Source organism: Blastomyces gilchristii (assembly GCF_000003855.2).
Source record: "Blastomyces gilchristii SLH14081 genomic scaffold supercont1.32, whole genome shotgun sequence".
NCBI classification, from domain to species: domain Eukaryota; kingdom Fungi; phylum Ascomycota; class Eurotiomycetes; order Onygenales; family Ajellomycetaceae; genus Blastomyces; species Blastomyces gilchristii.
The window spans coordinates 31,655-47,144 of record NW_003101651.1 but is presented as its reverse complement, the minus strand read 5'-3'; the positions used below and the strand labels follow the sequence as shown (position 1 = coordinate 47,144).

At 38.9% G+C, this 15,490-nt stretch overlaps 5 protein-coding genes across 5 annotated transcripts in view; 2 read left to right on the top strand and 3 right to left on the bottom strand.

Annotated features, from left to right (window-relative positions):
- BDBG_08941 (uncharacterized protein) overlaps positions 1-1,302 on the top strand; it is a gene marked incomplete at both ends in the record, with an annotated part of 2,327 nt that extends 1,025 nt beyond the window's left edge. Inside the window, 2 exons of the mRNA XM_002620600.1 lie at positions 326-371; positions 480-1,302. Coding sequence (XP_002620646.1) covers positions 326-371; positions 480-1,302 — 869 coding nt within the window. The remainder of the gene's footprint in view (positions 1-325; positions 372-479) is intronic.
- A 109-nt stretch (positions 1,303-1,411) lies between these two features.
- Positions 1,412-4,232, bottom strand: BDBG_08940 (glutamine amidotransferase). Its single transcript, XM_031723794.1, has 4 exons — positions 3,658-4,232; positions 3,413-3,508; positions 2,594-3,326; positions 1,412-2,448 (listed from the first exon to the last, which is right to left on the bottom strand). Exons 1-4 carry the CDS (start codon positions 3,670-3,672, stop codon positions 2,078-2,080), a joined length of 1,215 nt encoding a protein of 404 aa, XP_031581123.1. The 5' UTR covers positions 3,673-4,232; the 3' UTR covers positions 1,412-2,077.
- Positions 4,233-4,359: 127 nt separating this feature from the next.
- BDBG_08939 (uncharacterized protein) lies at positions 4,360-5,640 on the bottom strand. Its single transcript, XM_031723793.1, has one exon. It carries the CDS (start codon positions 5,155-5,157, stop codon positions 4,732-4,734), a length of 426 nt encoding a protein of 141 aa, XP_031581122.1. The 5' UTR covers positions 5,158-5,640; the 3' UTR covers positions 4,360-4,731.
- Positions 5,641-6,303: 663 nt separating this feature from the next.
- Positions 6,304-7,067, top strand: BDBG_08938 (uncharacterized protein; the record flags this gene model as incomplete). Its single annotated transcript, XM_031723792.1, has 3 exons — positions 6,304-6,340; positions 6,428-6,724; positions 6,919-7,067. 3 exons carry the CDS (start codon positions 6,304-6,306, stop codon positions 7,065-7,067), a joined length of 483 nt encoding a protein of 160 aa, XP_031581121.1.
- A 1,098-nt stretch (positions 7,068-8,165) lies between these two features.
- On the bottom strand, positions 8,166-9,008 carry BDBG_08937 (uncharacterized protein; the record flags this gene model as incomplete). Its single annotated transcript, XM_002620596.2, has 1 exon — positions 8,166-9,008. One exon carries the CDS (start codon positions 9,006-9,008, stop codon positions 8,166-8,168), a length of 843 nt encoding a protein of 280 aa, XP_002620642.1.
- Positions 9,009-15,490: the final 6,482 nt, after the last annotated feature.

Genomic DNA, 15,490 nt, shown 5'->3' with positions numbered 1-15,490 from the left:
TCATGTCCAACTTCTTTGCTGAAATGTCTGACAACATGAGATAATTTCAACTGTCATATCTGCCAGTGATCAAGCATGGTAGTCAGCTGCTGCGAGTCATGACAGTTCAGTTATAACCAGCTCATAGAGTATTAGTGTCAGTATCAGTGGTCTTAAATTCTGACGAAGTATCAATAGATTCAAGCTCTGGTAAGTCACTATGAGATATGTCACAGTCCTCATCTACATTGTGAGAGAATGTAGTGATTGTAGAGAGTTTGATCCTCAGGTGATGAAGGATATTATCTGAAGTGCATCTGACAGCGACAGTCGTGCGATTCAAAAGGCAAAGAGCAGTTTATCCAGGATCAGGATCAGATGAGAATCAGGTAGTGAGTCGTAAAATAGCAGAGACAACGCAGAATGGAACCCGAACTCCTCTCCTTTCCCTCCAACCCCCGTCAAACACAAACTTCAACCCCGCTTACCCGCCTTGCCAGCAACGCCAGCACCACCACCACAACGTCCACCATCTCCATAACACCAACAACCAGCAGCAGCAGCAGCGGCGGTAAGAGCAACAACAACAACAGCAACAGCAACAGCAATGGTAGCGGTCTCGGCCCAGGTACAGACACACGACACACCACCACCACTACTACCTCGCGCCGCGTCCTCCCTTTCACAATCTCCAACCCCTTTTCAAGCTCCGACTCTTACTTCCCCCCCGTTTCCCAAACAGCCACAAACATGCCCTCCACCGGCCTCCGCTCCATCTCCCACCGCGTAAAATCCCCCCTATCATTATCAGGCGCCGAGCCAGCTGCCATCGAAACCCCCGCCGCACCCCCATCCACAACAACCACAGCATCCCCCTCCGTATCCGGCGTCTCAGGGGTATCGGTATCCGATGACTTCCCTAACGCCACCGCCGCAGGCGCCAACACCACCGCTACCACCTCTCCTACCGCCGCAGCCGCAGCCGCAGCCGTAGCCGCCGCGGCCGCCGCCAGCAGCTCCGCCCTCGAAGAAGCCTGGGACTACGCCGAGACGGAGTGGTGGGGGTGGATAATCCTCCTGGTAACCTGGCTGGTCTTCGTAGTGGGCATGGGCAGCTGTCTGGGGGTGTGGAGCTGGGCGTGGGATGTGGGAGAGACGCCGTACGCGCCACCGGAGCTGGAGGATGATCCGACGCTGCCGATTGTGGGGTATTATCCTGCGCTTATTATCTGCACGGCAGTGATGGCGTGGGTGTGGGTTGTTGTGGCGTGGGTGGGGATGAAGTATTTTCGGCATGCGAATATTTCGGGGGAGGATACTTAGTGGTTACTTGTATTTCTTGCTTTTTTCCCTTCTAGATATATTGTTTTGTTTCATCGGTGTTGAGGTGGGGGTTTATGGGTTTTGTATGATATGTTTTGTTTATATTATTCAAAGGGCTTGGGTATATAAACCCGTTACATGTTACCACGGCATGTTGGAACTTCATGTCTACATACCGTTACTTTGGGGGCGTTTGCCTTTTAACTTCCTTCGAAGAAATATATAACTCTAACTAACAAGGGGGTATATTGAATCGCGTATCCCGGAATGCTATTCTAAAAAAGATTAACTGACTCTGGCTGACTGCCTGTTGTTTTTGGGCCGAAAAGGGGGATAAAAATGAGGGTTTGGAGGTTGGATGATAATCAATAACAAAACCATAAAGATAAGGCGTAACGTAGCGTAACCAAAAAAGGGGAAAAACTAACTCCTCGCCGCTACCATATATTTATCCTTGTTGATCCATCCTATCAATATCAATTCCTTTCACCTGTGGCACCCACCACCCTCTTGATAGACGCCGATTTCTTTTTTTATCCCAAATCAACATAATGAAACCCTGATTGTTTAACAGGCCATCAAATCCTGACACCGACCAGGAAAAAAAAAAAAAAAAAAAAAAAAAAAAAAAAAAAAAAAAAAAAAAAAAAAAACCCTGTCGTTAAAATGGGTTTTCCCCCTTCCCCCGGGGAAACCATCCAAGGCAAAAAAAACCTACGCAAAAAGAGTCCCCAATGTATCTATCCAACAGCAGGAACCATAAGAGAGCGAAAAATCACACCCGAAGCTGCACACGTCGTATCTCCCGCTCCAATTCATCCAGCCCTGGTCCGCCATTGTTACCCTGCTTCTTCACCCGGGGGGCTAAACCGGGGGTATCAGCAGCCGTGAACGGTTCTGAGATGGATGGCGGATTGTTGTTGTTGTTGTTGTTGGTGGTGGTGGTGGTGGAGTCATTCGTGTTAGTATTATCTAGGGAGACGGTGGTGCCGGGGGCTTTGCTGACGAGGCCCTTGGAGACGGCGAAGCCGGCAGAGCGGTCGTGGTTTGGGTCGTCGTCGTAGAACTCATCGATGATGGGGTGGATGAGGACGGTTTGTTTGTGGATTGTGAGCATGGAGTTGGTGGGGACGGTTACCCAGTTATCTAGATGGGATTTTAGCAACACACGTACGGATTTTTTTTTTTTTTTTTTTTTTTTTTGGGGGGGGGGGAAGAGATTGTAGCGTAAAAAGGCATAAAAGAAGAAAATACAAAAGGGGAGAGAGAGAGAGACTAAAAAACCACTCACGTCTTTCAAACGTCAACGGCTCACTGGCCACCAGCACAATATCCGCCCCCTTGTCATGCCTCTCCATCTTAAAATGCCCCTTCGTCTTCCCCTCTTTCCACTTCGTCCCGGACGAAAAATACAAACTCGCAGCCTCATCCGTCTTACTACTCACATACCGCGTGCATACAACCGTGTGCCCATCCGTGACCGCAAAGTTCAGCAAACTCCTCGTCTCCAAACCCGTAACCCCATAACCAGCCGGGATCGCTGCAATCAGCTCGTTGATCCTACTGATCGTCTTGCCCATGATCTCTCGCAGCAGCGCATGGCCAAAGCCACCCTCCGGCGCCGAGCTAGGATCAACCCCGCCCTCCCGCTCCATCAGATCCAGAAACAGCGCAAACGCCCACTCGCTATCCGTCCCACCCTTGACGCCTAGATACCACTTGTCCGCCAGCGAGTCGGCCAGGTGGCGCTTGATATACTTCCAGCCGCCCAGGTTGCCATTGTGCATCCACATGAGCGTGTTGTGTTGGAAAGGGTGGCAGTTGTTGTCGGCCAGGGCGCCCTCGGTGGTGGCGCGGACGTGGGCGAAAATGAGAGAGGAAGTTGTTTTGGAGGCGAGGCGTTCGAGGTTCTCGCAGTTCCAGGCGGGGAGGGTAGAGGTGAAGATGCATGGGTCTGGGCCTAGGGATAGTGCGGTGTAGAAGCCCACGCCGAAACCGTCACCGTTTACCGGGCGGCGGGTGTCCTGCGAGAGTGGTTAGTTGGCTTGCTGGCTGGGGGCCCATTTTGACTTCTTTTCAATCGCCGTCGGGCGTTATGGAGTGAACTCACTAGTCTGAGGCGAGAGTCATAGGATTGAGTTAAGATGGAGTGGCTTGGTTCTGTTATGAGTTTGCTCAGCAGGATATCATGTCTCCCCTTGTATACCTGTGATAGGAGCGGGTGATGTTAGTTTCATATATAAGCAAATGTGGATAGTGTTAAGAAGCATATTGTATAGCTATCTACACAGCTACCTAAGGCTGTAGATAAGCGGGTATCGTATTCAGATCAACAGGGGCTTATCATCGACATACTAGAAACCGACACATCACGGCAGCTCGCTGCGAGCAAAACCACTGGCACTGGCGGCCACGGGTGGTTTTGTAGGTATAGTGTAAGAATGATTTTGCGTACAGATATAAACTGTATAAGAATATGATATGCCCGGAGGGGGATGGTGTAGGTAGGTAGGTATGTTATGGAAAGGTGTTGGGTGTTAGAGCTTCGAGATGTGAAGCTAAGACGATAGCTCAGAGAAGCTTTGGAGGCAAATAGAAGATAGCTAGACTGGTAGCTAAGGAAAGAGAAGGGGTATCACAACAAGTAACAATAAAGAAAGCAGGAATTTAACACATAAGAGTATATTCTAGTTCTATTTATCCGATGAACCTGTTCTTTATAAGATATATAAATATTTAGTTACAACAACTAAGTTCTTCTGTTCGGGGGATGAGCCAATCCACGTGATTGATGTCGTGATATCACATGACAGTTTCAAATTCCATCTGTCATGGTGTTTGTTGGCGGTCCCGGGTTTGATCGGCCCTTCTACCAGCAGTGCGCTGGTGGTGACTGAGCTCTTTTGCCCCAGTAGCCTACAACTCAAGAGAAGATGGAGTGACGGAAGACAAGTGGGAGGAAGGGCTGGTTTTATATGCCTTCAGCCCCCCCGATCTACGCTAGTGGCAACTTACCCCCTTGAGACATATTTGGAGCGATCGTGAGAGACCGTTATGGGATTTTAATGAGATAGGAACTGGTTCAGAGATTACTTGAGGATGTATAGAGCCAGCCCGGGCCAGGTGAGATAGAAACGGTGCCTACAATACAGAACGTCCTCTACGCTTCCCGTTGATGTGCGGCTAGAAATTCGATTTACAAAGAACACAATTCATGAGATTCAGCGTTATTCCAGCCGCTTTGTCATTAGATACAGTTATTGAGAGAGAAATATGGGAAAGAAATATGAAAAAGAACAAATTCATCTCATGCCACCGCATGCTTGGATACTCGACGAACAGTCTCCACGATCTTGACTCCACGAACTTGTGGACACCTCGTTTGCAAACAAACCACACGCCCGAGGATTTCGCAACTTGCTCGTTCAATCATTCTACAAATAAGGCTGAGATGCAAGTACGTGCTTCTGCGGTCATGGGGTCGACACCGTATCCTAATTGTACATGGTCTCGAGAGGCCCCGTGCGATTGAATGCGCGGGCGAATTCCTCGTTCGATGCCACGGCCTGCTCCAGATGGTTGTAAGACACACGCTCTCCACGGACAGTGGCGAGTGCATGGGTGATCATAGCCAGGTTTTTGATCTGAAGATGAATACTCCGTATCTTCGATTGGTGTTGAAGAATCTGATGACTGCTTGGCTTGACAAAGAACATCCATGAAAAGTTCTTGCAGCTGTTCCATTGTAACGGGCTGCGGAGGGTTTGCGTGGTTAGGGCTACCTGGAGGTATTTGGGGGCGAAGAGGTGAAGGGGGAGGAGCTTTGGTGCCGTTAGACATTGTGGGTTTGGGCATTGTGATCGATAAAGATATAGTGACAAATGTGTTGGAATAAGGAAATAGTTTTGCTCGGTTTTCTTGATTGCCTCAGGATTTTGGGGGGAATCGTGCCTCCTTATAAGCCATTCTGCCAACACTCCGAGCACCTATTCTTTCGCCGTCTTCTCCTGCTTGGACCACATGGATACCCCAACTTGCTCTGGATGGGTACGAGCATTAATAAAGAGGGACATGCAGCTTTGGTAAGACATGGCATGCAAACATAGCTATTGCATTGCATTTTGACTTGTGCTATGCAGGCACGGGCCTTGATGCACAAATAATCTAGGTCCGAATCATGGCGCCGTGTCTGCACACTAAACTCCGCATGCTAGTTTGCATCCACACCAGTCTCAACCGTGTGGAGATTTGGAAAAATGATCATTTCGCTATGCAATGCAGTAGTCCTCGTCCTTGTCCACAGTTTCTTTGGCTTGCAGAAGAAAGGTGTTATCCCGCCTATGCCTAAAGCATTAATGAGAATTTCAGTTAAATCCTTGTTATTGAAAATTTCGGACTTGGCGTATTATTAGGTTGTTGTTCCCGCTTGAACCAAACTAACTTTTGTTTAGCGTCAGAAGTACTTGAAGAAGACGTAGCCTTCTCGTTGATTGCCAATTTCCCCAACAATAAAAATTCCATTCTTCACACTTTTACGCTCCCACATTACTTGTCGATATGAGTGAGCTTTTTCAGAATGGCCACCCTAGAAGGAATCATCACGAAAATAGACAAGATGAGTGACTGTATATGTGAGATCGATTTGAATGACTCAACATACAGTAAGCTAAAGGACAAAATCATGTGGTTGTCTGCCCGGAGCGCAGTCCACCATTCACTAGAAGACCCCACCCGGCATTTACAAAATGCCTCAAGAGAGCCCCTTCCCAGTGTTAATGGAAGGCTCAGCAAATTTCTTGAAGTCCTGTACAGACAACAAATCAAAGCTAGCTCAACACATGCATCACAATGGCAAGAAATATGCAGCCTATCTTGCCAGGCTTTACTACTCATCACTGTAGTCTATAACCCACTGAATATCACTAAAATGAGTCATATCAAATTCAAATGTTTGATGGACTATGCAGAACCATACCTGCATGTGAAGCCTTTGCCTGAGAAATGGATATTTCATCAGGAGATTCAAATGATAATAGCAGTGAGCTCTGAGTTAGAAAACATATCTGTGTTCAGGAAAGATGCAGCTCCAAATATACCCTCTGAGGATATAAACTGATGAAATTAGGGTACTTCATGCTCGAGTTTGATGCTGAAAACAGGACTGATAAAGCGCGATGCACTGGAAAGCGCCGCTGGGATGATTCGTCTTCGCGGGACAGGGCTTCAGAAGGCCAAGTAAATGATCGCGATATATGGCATGACAGGATGGCTTGGAGTTCAGACGCACACACTCAAGATCATCAAGACCACTTGCAGGAGCTGGAGGCTGGATCTCGGTCACCAAGCAGCGCATTGGAGGCACAGAACATGCAGGAAACAAGCACAATGCTCATTGCTAGGCAACAAACACAAAATAGCAGGAGTAGGTATCATAATAATATCAGATGCTTTAAATGCTGCTAACAATACAATACTGCAGAAATTCAATTTATGTTCTCAAAATCTCCAATCAGCCTTATTCTCCTTCTTGAGAACTTATTGACTGATGTCATCCACGTAGCAATCAATGAGTGTCAGAAAGAAGAACGGGAGAATCAACAACAAAATGCTTGTCAGTCTTGATATCAGAAGAGGAGGAAAAGGATATTTCCATCACACTTTGGACTGGTCGAAGACAGGTGTTTCAAATCATCAATATGTTCAGGATGCAGTGGATCTGGTCAGTGTCACCCAGCCATGTATCACCTCCACCTCGTGGTATTTAGGAACTAGGAATGACTCTTCTGTCTTGAGATTTCTCTTGTCCAGCAGCTGGGTGTCTTTTATGTCCCCCTCTTTTATATCCCCTGGCTTCATTACTTGGAACAGTGCTGCATCTTCAACTGTTATTGTTCTTTCGTAGTCAATGCCGGAAAATATATGAGCTTGTATATACCATTTTTGCTTGACTTCGTCTCCAATCTAGGTCAATGTGTCATTAGCTAGGATCGCAGTCTCGGGTTTTGATTTATGTACCGCTTCGGCCATTGTGTTTAGTGTAGAGGAGCCAGTCGAGTAAAGCTCTATTTGAATGTTAATAAATGACTAATGTGGTTTTGGGTTGAGATCATACCGAACTTACGCACGTTTTGAAGATGCAGAAGGGTTACTTTTTTATCCTAAACAGCTGTATGATCAGATGGTATGGACTCCAATCTCACTTATGAGAGACAAATCTTCTCAACAGAAGAAAAACTCTTTCAGTTAAAGAAATCTGCCAAAGAGATGGAGGGGCAAAGGCATTTGCTGCTGGGCAAGATTTTGGGTCCTTCTCTATTTCATGTGACTTTGTTAAGGCAGCAATGCATGAAGCAAGGTTTGGGGTGGGTGAGCGGAATTTAGTTGCTGCAGAAAATTTCAATACTAGCCCCATTTTTGAGAAATTCAGACTTGGCGAGTATGGTTCATCCACCACAAAAATAAGGGGACGACGATTTCGCGATGCTTCCGTGATTGAACAACCCATTAACAGTTACAGATGAGTGAAGGCGACGCACACCACTCTATATATAAGGAGTACATGTCTGCTTCTTAACTCAGGAGCAAGTCTTCCATGTTTGGTTCACAGAGATAGTAATAGAGTGTACTAGAATCATTGTAACACGAATTAAAATAAATAAATATATAAATAAAAAATAAAAAATCGCGACAGAGTAGAGGCACGATGCCAACATCCTTATTTTCCTGAAGCAGATCCCACGGTCCAATGTCCGGGCCATGACATCACTATCTACTTTGTAAGATATAATACCCGACAGTACCGGCAACCAGGTCAGATCGAGGTAACAACATGGCACATGGAAGGGCAAACGTGAAGCGGCGACTCAGTGATCGTCACGTCTGATGATGTCGTCTTCATCTATCAGGAACTGCCGCAAAACCGAGTCCGTGCTCTTCTTGTCAATCTGATAGGTGCCCGCCAGAATGGTATATGTCACTCGTTCTGTATCATCCTGCAGCACTAGCCAGCAAGCGATCAGAAAGCCTTCTACCTCCCAGGCTACACGATCAGCAATGTCAGGGAAGGGTTCCAATCCACTGCCCCTATCACATCCTTGTTGCTCGAATGATTTTTCATAGATGTCCCTCCAGGCCAAGTAGAAAGGCGCTAAAGTAGGATAACGATCCTCGATCGTCTTTTCATCGATGTGGCTTTCATTAGTAGGATTTTGGAGCCACAAAGGGTCATACCAAAGGTATGATGTTTGCCAGTCGGGGAATAGCCGATAACCATAGCCTGCTGATGTGTTTATTTCAGCTTCTATCTTTCCCCCGCTCTTAATCTTCTGAAGATGTGAGTGCGAGTCAGCATGGACAGTGATTATGCCACTGATGTTATTGTGGTCGATAGTATTCAGCCGGAGGCCATAACCTGTTAGGAGCAACAAAGAGGATTCGCCGCCTTCTGACACTTCTATTGCGTTCTCCTCCAGTACTGGAGATTTTGGCCATGCGATCATATATTTGCACCGTTGTATGACTGACATCAGGTGAGCTATCAGCCCAGAAAGGTAACCACGAACAAGCTCAAATAATGAGCGAGTACCAGTAATTTCATGTTCGGACAGATTAGGACGCTGTCCCAGTGTACAAGACATCGTTTCAGCCACGATCGTGGACGGATACCGCTGAATGGCGACCTGGAGTGGCCTTAAAGGACTTGCCATCGTTGGGAATAGGATGAGGAGGGTTATGGTCAGCAGCACCAACAGTTGGACTACGGGTATTTAATAATAATTTGCTATTACAGCAGCGAAGGCACCGTCGTCTTGGAGGATAACGTTATTCTGTTGTAATCTAACTACGCGGGTTACACTAAATAGGTTGGGGTGGCACGTGACTAGGGTAGGTGTAGTAATCACCAACACCCCCCCTTGCTACACCGTGGCCTATAATAAGCCGCCACCCGCGGCCTCTCTCATCCTCAAATCTTTCAAAAATGCAATAATAATTAATTACATCAATCAGACCCTGATTTCCTCATTAGGAAAGACGTCCGTACAGCAATAACTGTAAAAATCAAGAAATACATGCAAAATTCATTGATTCACTGTATCATTATTATTATTCAATCATTCCTTCTTCTCAATTTCCTGAATGCTAATTCTTTTGATAAAATCTTCAAATGCAGGCTTCATCAGTGGCTTGATAAGGCTGTCAGCTATGTTCACTGTAGAATCAACATGTTTCATCATGATTTCTTCTTTTTCAATCAAATCACAGAGAATATGATATCTAATCTCAATATAATATAATCTTCATGTTAAGAATTCTCTCTTTGCTAGATTGATTGCTCTCTTATTATCAACTCATAGATGTGAGCATATTTTCACTTTTTCATCATTCATCAACTCAGTGTCATATAATATATTATTCAGTCAGATTATCTTACAAGCTGTCTTACTAGCTGTTATATATTCAGCTTCTGTGATTGATTTAATGATAGATATCTGTCTTTGTGATTATTATGAGATCAGTGACTCATTAATCAATATAATATAGCTGATAGTTAATTTGTATTGAGAATTCACTCTCACTCAGTCTGAATTGCAGTATACTACAGAACTCAGACTCTTATCACTGATCTCTTTTCTATATAATATATTATAATTTTTCATCTTCTTATCATAATGTAGAACATGCTTTAACACTGCTCAACATGCTTTATATAAATATAAGTTAAAATACAAGAGATAGTTGATTATAAACATCAGATCTGATCAGCTGCTTGAGATTAAATATTACAATAATTTTAATTCTTGACAATATCTTATAGCTGTAAAGTCATCATTCAATTCTTCTCTTTTATCAGGTGAGAATTCCAGTCATATACTAGCTGCTATTGAGATGTCAGCTGAATTTATCTTATTCATACTGAAATCTTCAAGAACCTTCTCAATATAACAGCTCTATATAACTACTAGATTATTATTTCACTAGTATTTAATCTTCATTTTAAGATATAGCTTAATCTCTTCAATATTCTTTATCTCAAATCTCTTTACAATCTCTCTTAATACTCAATCTAATTGCTATTCTTGAGATTCTGTTATCTAATAATCATTGACATGTAATATCAGATAGATCTTGTAAACAGAATAATATAGAAATTCACTGTCATAAGATAATATCTTGAATCTCAATATAGTGTTAGATACTTTATTATGAGGAAATATTATACTCTTACAGCTTGCTTTATTTTATATAGACTCTGATAAAGTAGTCTTATTAAGTTTTCTCTGTTATATTTAATATCTGTGAGTAGTTGTATATAGATCATCTCATTCTGAGATAATATATTATTTAAAAACTCACATACATAGTCAATTAATTTAATCTTTCATTCTTTGACAGTTAATATAGTAAATAGACTATATAATGTAGACTCTGATATCACGGCAGTATACAATCTCATATAATAAATACTCTGTTATTATAAAAACTCTCTAATCACTCAGCAAGCTCTAAAATGAATGATTTCTCTCTTATTATTGAATTTTTAATTGTATACTCATTTATCTGTAAGAATATTCATTTCCAGAGTCTTCTTAATAATAATATATATCTTCTTCTATTCAAATATCTTAATCTTCTTTTTCATTATCTTATATTAATAGTCTCAGTCTGAGCTTCTCTTAGCTTTTATCAGTGTAGTTAATCAGTCTATTAGAATACTTAGAATAGAATCATTCTTATTAACAGAGTCTTTGAACTTTTTATTCATGATAAGCTGTGTCTTATTATCTAGAAGATAGATTGAATTAATTACACTCTCTAAGTTCTTATTAATAGACTGACCGTGTGACCGTGTCTGAGACCAGAATCAAACTTTACAGTTATCACATTGCCTAAAAGCATTACTCCCGGTTATGATTTGTGTTCATCACATTGATCTCAAATCATGTTATTTCAAATATTAAAGATCTCAGATTCACTTTTCAAATAAAAATCTAGTTCTGAATAAAGAATATGTTTGAATTCTTTGTCACATTTTCATTCTGATCTCATTATTGAGAATGACATTAAATGAGATTATGAAATCACTTCTCACTTACATAATATCATAATATAGTACTAGACTAACCGTGTGACCGTGTCTGAGACCAGGACCAGATTTTTTGATAGTCTCATTACCAATTCAACTGATCTCATTACACAGTTTTAACATTAGATAGTAGTTTCATACTGTTTCAGTGAGACTTACTGTCTACTCTTGTCACATTTTTCAAATAAGATCATGATTTCCACTTCTCAATTTAAATTATTTTTATTGCTTTAAATGACTTTAAATCTCATTTGAGTGTTATCAAAAAGTGTTACTTTTTAAAAAATTAAAAATAGTCTAAAAAAAACCTTAAAATGTCTAAAAATAGTAACTTTATGTCAAGAATGAGACTAAATGAGATCAAATGAAATCACTTTCTTATTTTTTTCAAGTCATGGTTTCATTTTAAGATCTGATATATAGTCACTTTACATGTTTTTTTGATAGCCAGTCCCAGCAGGATTCACGCCAAGAAATGTATAGAATCAGATCAAATGAGATCAAATGTAAAATTCATAATCCCGGCGGTCAGTCTATATAGTACTCATTTGTTAAAAATTCAACAGAGAGTGTTATCAAATATCATTACTTTTCTAAACACAGATTATAATTCATATAATTTTAATTATGAAAAAAATATAAAATATAAAAAAAAAAACAAAAAACAAAAAACAAAATAAAAATAAGAAAAAATCAGAATGAAAAAAAAAGAGAAAAGAAAAAAAATAAAAACAAAAAAAATCAAGATTGCAGAGCTGCAGTATTTTCAAAATACTTACTTTTCAGAGTCTTTATAATGTTTATCATCAACTGTGTATTTCTCACAGTGAGAGTAACACAGCTGTGATGAATTATTATCTTAATATCATCTAATAAATAATCAGTATATATCTGTATAAATATGAATATTTAGAAAATATACACTTAAAAAGTGTGATCAGGGTGAACTCTGCTGTCACTTACATGATATTAAGAACAGAATACTGAAATTGATGATTTCTCTCATCAATTTCATGAATAAGATATGTGAAGATGATCTTGAGAAATATAAGATTCTCTGACTTCTGATAAAAATAAATCTCACAGAGAGACTCTATTTTCATAATATCAGAGACTGAGTATTATTAAAAAGTGTTATTTTTATACAATGCATATGCACTTACTGTGATGATTCACTCTCTGTACATGTGACTGAGAGTTGCAGCTTTCTTATACTGCACAGCTCTCTCTGAGATACTGATGCTGATTTGTAATTTATACAGTCTCTCAGTTCAGTATGCACTGTGTATATACAGCTCTGCATGCTGAGACTGTGTTGATTATTATAATCTGACATGATACTCACTTTTCACAGACTATGTTTCATTTGAGAGAGAAGAGAAAAGATACAACTGTGATTTTATTAAAAGAAGATGAATAATTAGTAATATTGAATATAATTTGATTCTTCTGCATTTAAAATTTGATTAGTCTATACTCTTCAATTTGAGAATTTCTGAGAGTGTTTTAATAGTTTTCATATCAGCTTGAACTTAGTGATGAATTGAAGAAGAAGAGAAAAGAGAGAAGAAAGAAATAAGAATAACTTATCTTTATAATATAAAAACAGAGAATCACTGCAATTATTCTTTTTAGTAATAAAGATCTGTTTTCTGCATGTATCTCTGATATAGATTATATGATAACTGTATACAAAGAATATCAACACTGTATACATTGAATGAAGATAATATTGCTATGCAATACTATAGCTGTTTCTGTATATCTCTAAAAGCTGTTAATATTTTCTTTGTCTCTTTATATTTAATAAGTCAGTAATATATTTCAATACACTCTCTCTTCTATTATTATCATCATCATTATTATCATCACTATTATCATCATTATTATTATTATCACTATCATCATCATCATTATCATTATCATCATCATTATTATCACTATTATTATATCATTTCTGACTGTCTCTCCTACCTTCATCTCTGTTCAACACTTATTAAAATCAATTATGTCATCTCTCTTCAAATATTCTGCAGTTCTGTGAATTATCAAGATGTGTGAGCACTGTCACAGATTGAAGAGAGAGAAGAAGAAGATGTTTAAGTGAGAGAAGATAGATCACAAGACATGTTATAATGCCTTGAAGAGACTCTGTAAGAGAGTAGAATAATAATGATTTTAAGTAACACTTCTGATAGATTTAGACTGAACTAAGTATAGAAATAATGCAGATGACACTGCCTGTGAGAGATTGAAGAAGAAGATAGTGAAGAGTCTTATACAGTAGTGATAAGATCAGAAGAAGTTCTGAGAATAATTTAAGTTCAAGATAAAGAGAGAAAGAGAGAAGAAGAGTATTACTGTAAATAAGTAATAGCAGAAGAAGATTAAGAGAATGTTGAAGTAAGAGATAAAAAAGTTAAAACTGATAAGTTTTTTATTTATTGAGAGATAATGATTTTTGATAATGCTTTTATTCTCTAATTGATTAGCAGAAGCTGATAGAGAAGAAGAGAATTAAGATCTTATTCAGGTCTTGAATACACTTCATAATTCAGAATATTGAGAAGACAGCTCTGCTCTCTGAGCATATCAATCTGCTTACTGCTGAGATGAAACCTGAGACAGCAGATCAGAAAATGTAAGATTTTGAGATACAGATTGACCTGGCTGAGAGAAAGCAGTGAGAACTCTTCTCTGAGAAGATAGTGAAGAGAGATTTTAAGATAATTATCATCTCAGATGAGAAGAAGAAGAAGAAAAAGAAGAATAAGAAGTGAATTATGAAGAATGATAAGAAGAATAAGAAAGAGAAGAAGTAGAAAAAGTTTTTTTCTTTTTATATTAGTTAGTTATAAGTTCATAATTATTAATAATTAAAATTGATTTTGAGTTTTCAAAAATTATTGTACAAGTTGTAATCAAGTCAGGAAAAATATATATATATATATATATTTAACTATCATGATTCATAAATCACTATAATGTATAAGTATCAACATTTTTTCAACATTGATATTCATAATATTAATATATTTTTAATAATATTATCTGATAATGTAATTTAATAACACTCTCTTTTACAATATTAATATATTTCAAGAAATATGATAGAGATTAATCAAGATTATTTATTTACTTTTATACATTAATAATATTCAATCTGAGTTAGTACTAAAATTATAACTAAGTTAAAAAACAAGATTATTTTCTCTTATATTAATTCTTCTTACACACATCAGTGATCAGTTATTGAAAATAAATTATTATCTTTCTCAAATTATTATCATATCTTCTGAATTCACTTCTTTCACTTCTTTTACTTCTATTGAAGATTTATAAACTCTTCAAGAAATCACTGTGAATTACAAAGTCTATGTTATTTACAATTCAACACAGAATACTCTCTTTCAATTATAATAAATAATCACTTCATTCTTTACATCTGATTTCAGATCATGAAATTTATGAAAAACTCCACATAAATACTGAGATAAACTATAAAATAATTATTAACAGATTATATTATAGATTACTGAAGAGTTATCTCTCTACTGTAATTACTATAACTTCATTCAGAAATATTTATTATAAACTGATTATAACTCTGAAGAAATTTTCTGATATCTGAAGTCATCAGAATGCAGACAATAAAAGAAAAATAATCAGAAAATTACTACTGAACTGATAAGTTACTCTACTAGATAATGATTTTTAATAATACTAACTTTCTAATTTGAAGAAAATCATGTGAAAATGATCATGTATTAGTACTCTGATTTCATAACTCTCATCTGATAACTTCTGTGAATAATTACTTTTGTATATATATATCTCTGAATCTTCTTCTTCAATCAATTGAAAACTCTGAATTCTAAACACTTCTTCAAATGCTTAATTCAAATCTTTATATTTCATATTAATTCTGTCTTCAGTTCAATCTTGAGATACACTATAAAGTTAATATACAATATCTAGAATCAGAGTTGAAGAATTATTGAAGAGTGTCTCTCACAGTGAATACATGAACTAGTATAAATAATCTTACATTTATAAGAGTTATATGTTATTATATTGATGAAAACTGAACTTATTAAGAGACAT

Coding starts and splice junctions, on each gene's coding strand:
- BDBG_08940 (XM_031723794.1), bottom strand. Junction 3,327..3,412: donor ATGACTCTCGCCTCAGACTA/GTGAGTTCACTC, acceptor CCACTCTCGCAG/GACACCCGCCGCCCGGTAAA. Junction 2,449..2,593: donor GCCGTTGACGTTTGAAAGAC/GTGAGTGGTTTT, acceptor AATCCCATCTAG/ATAACTGGGTAACCGTCCCC.
- BDBG_08939 (XM_031723793.1), bottom strand. CDS start 5,157: ATGCCCAAACCCACAATGTCTAACGGCACCAAAGCTCCTCCCCCTTCA.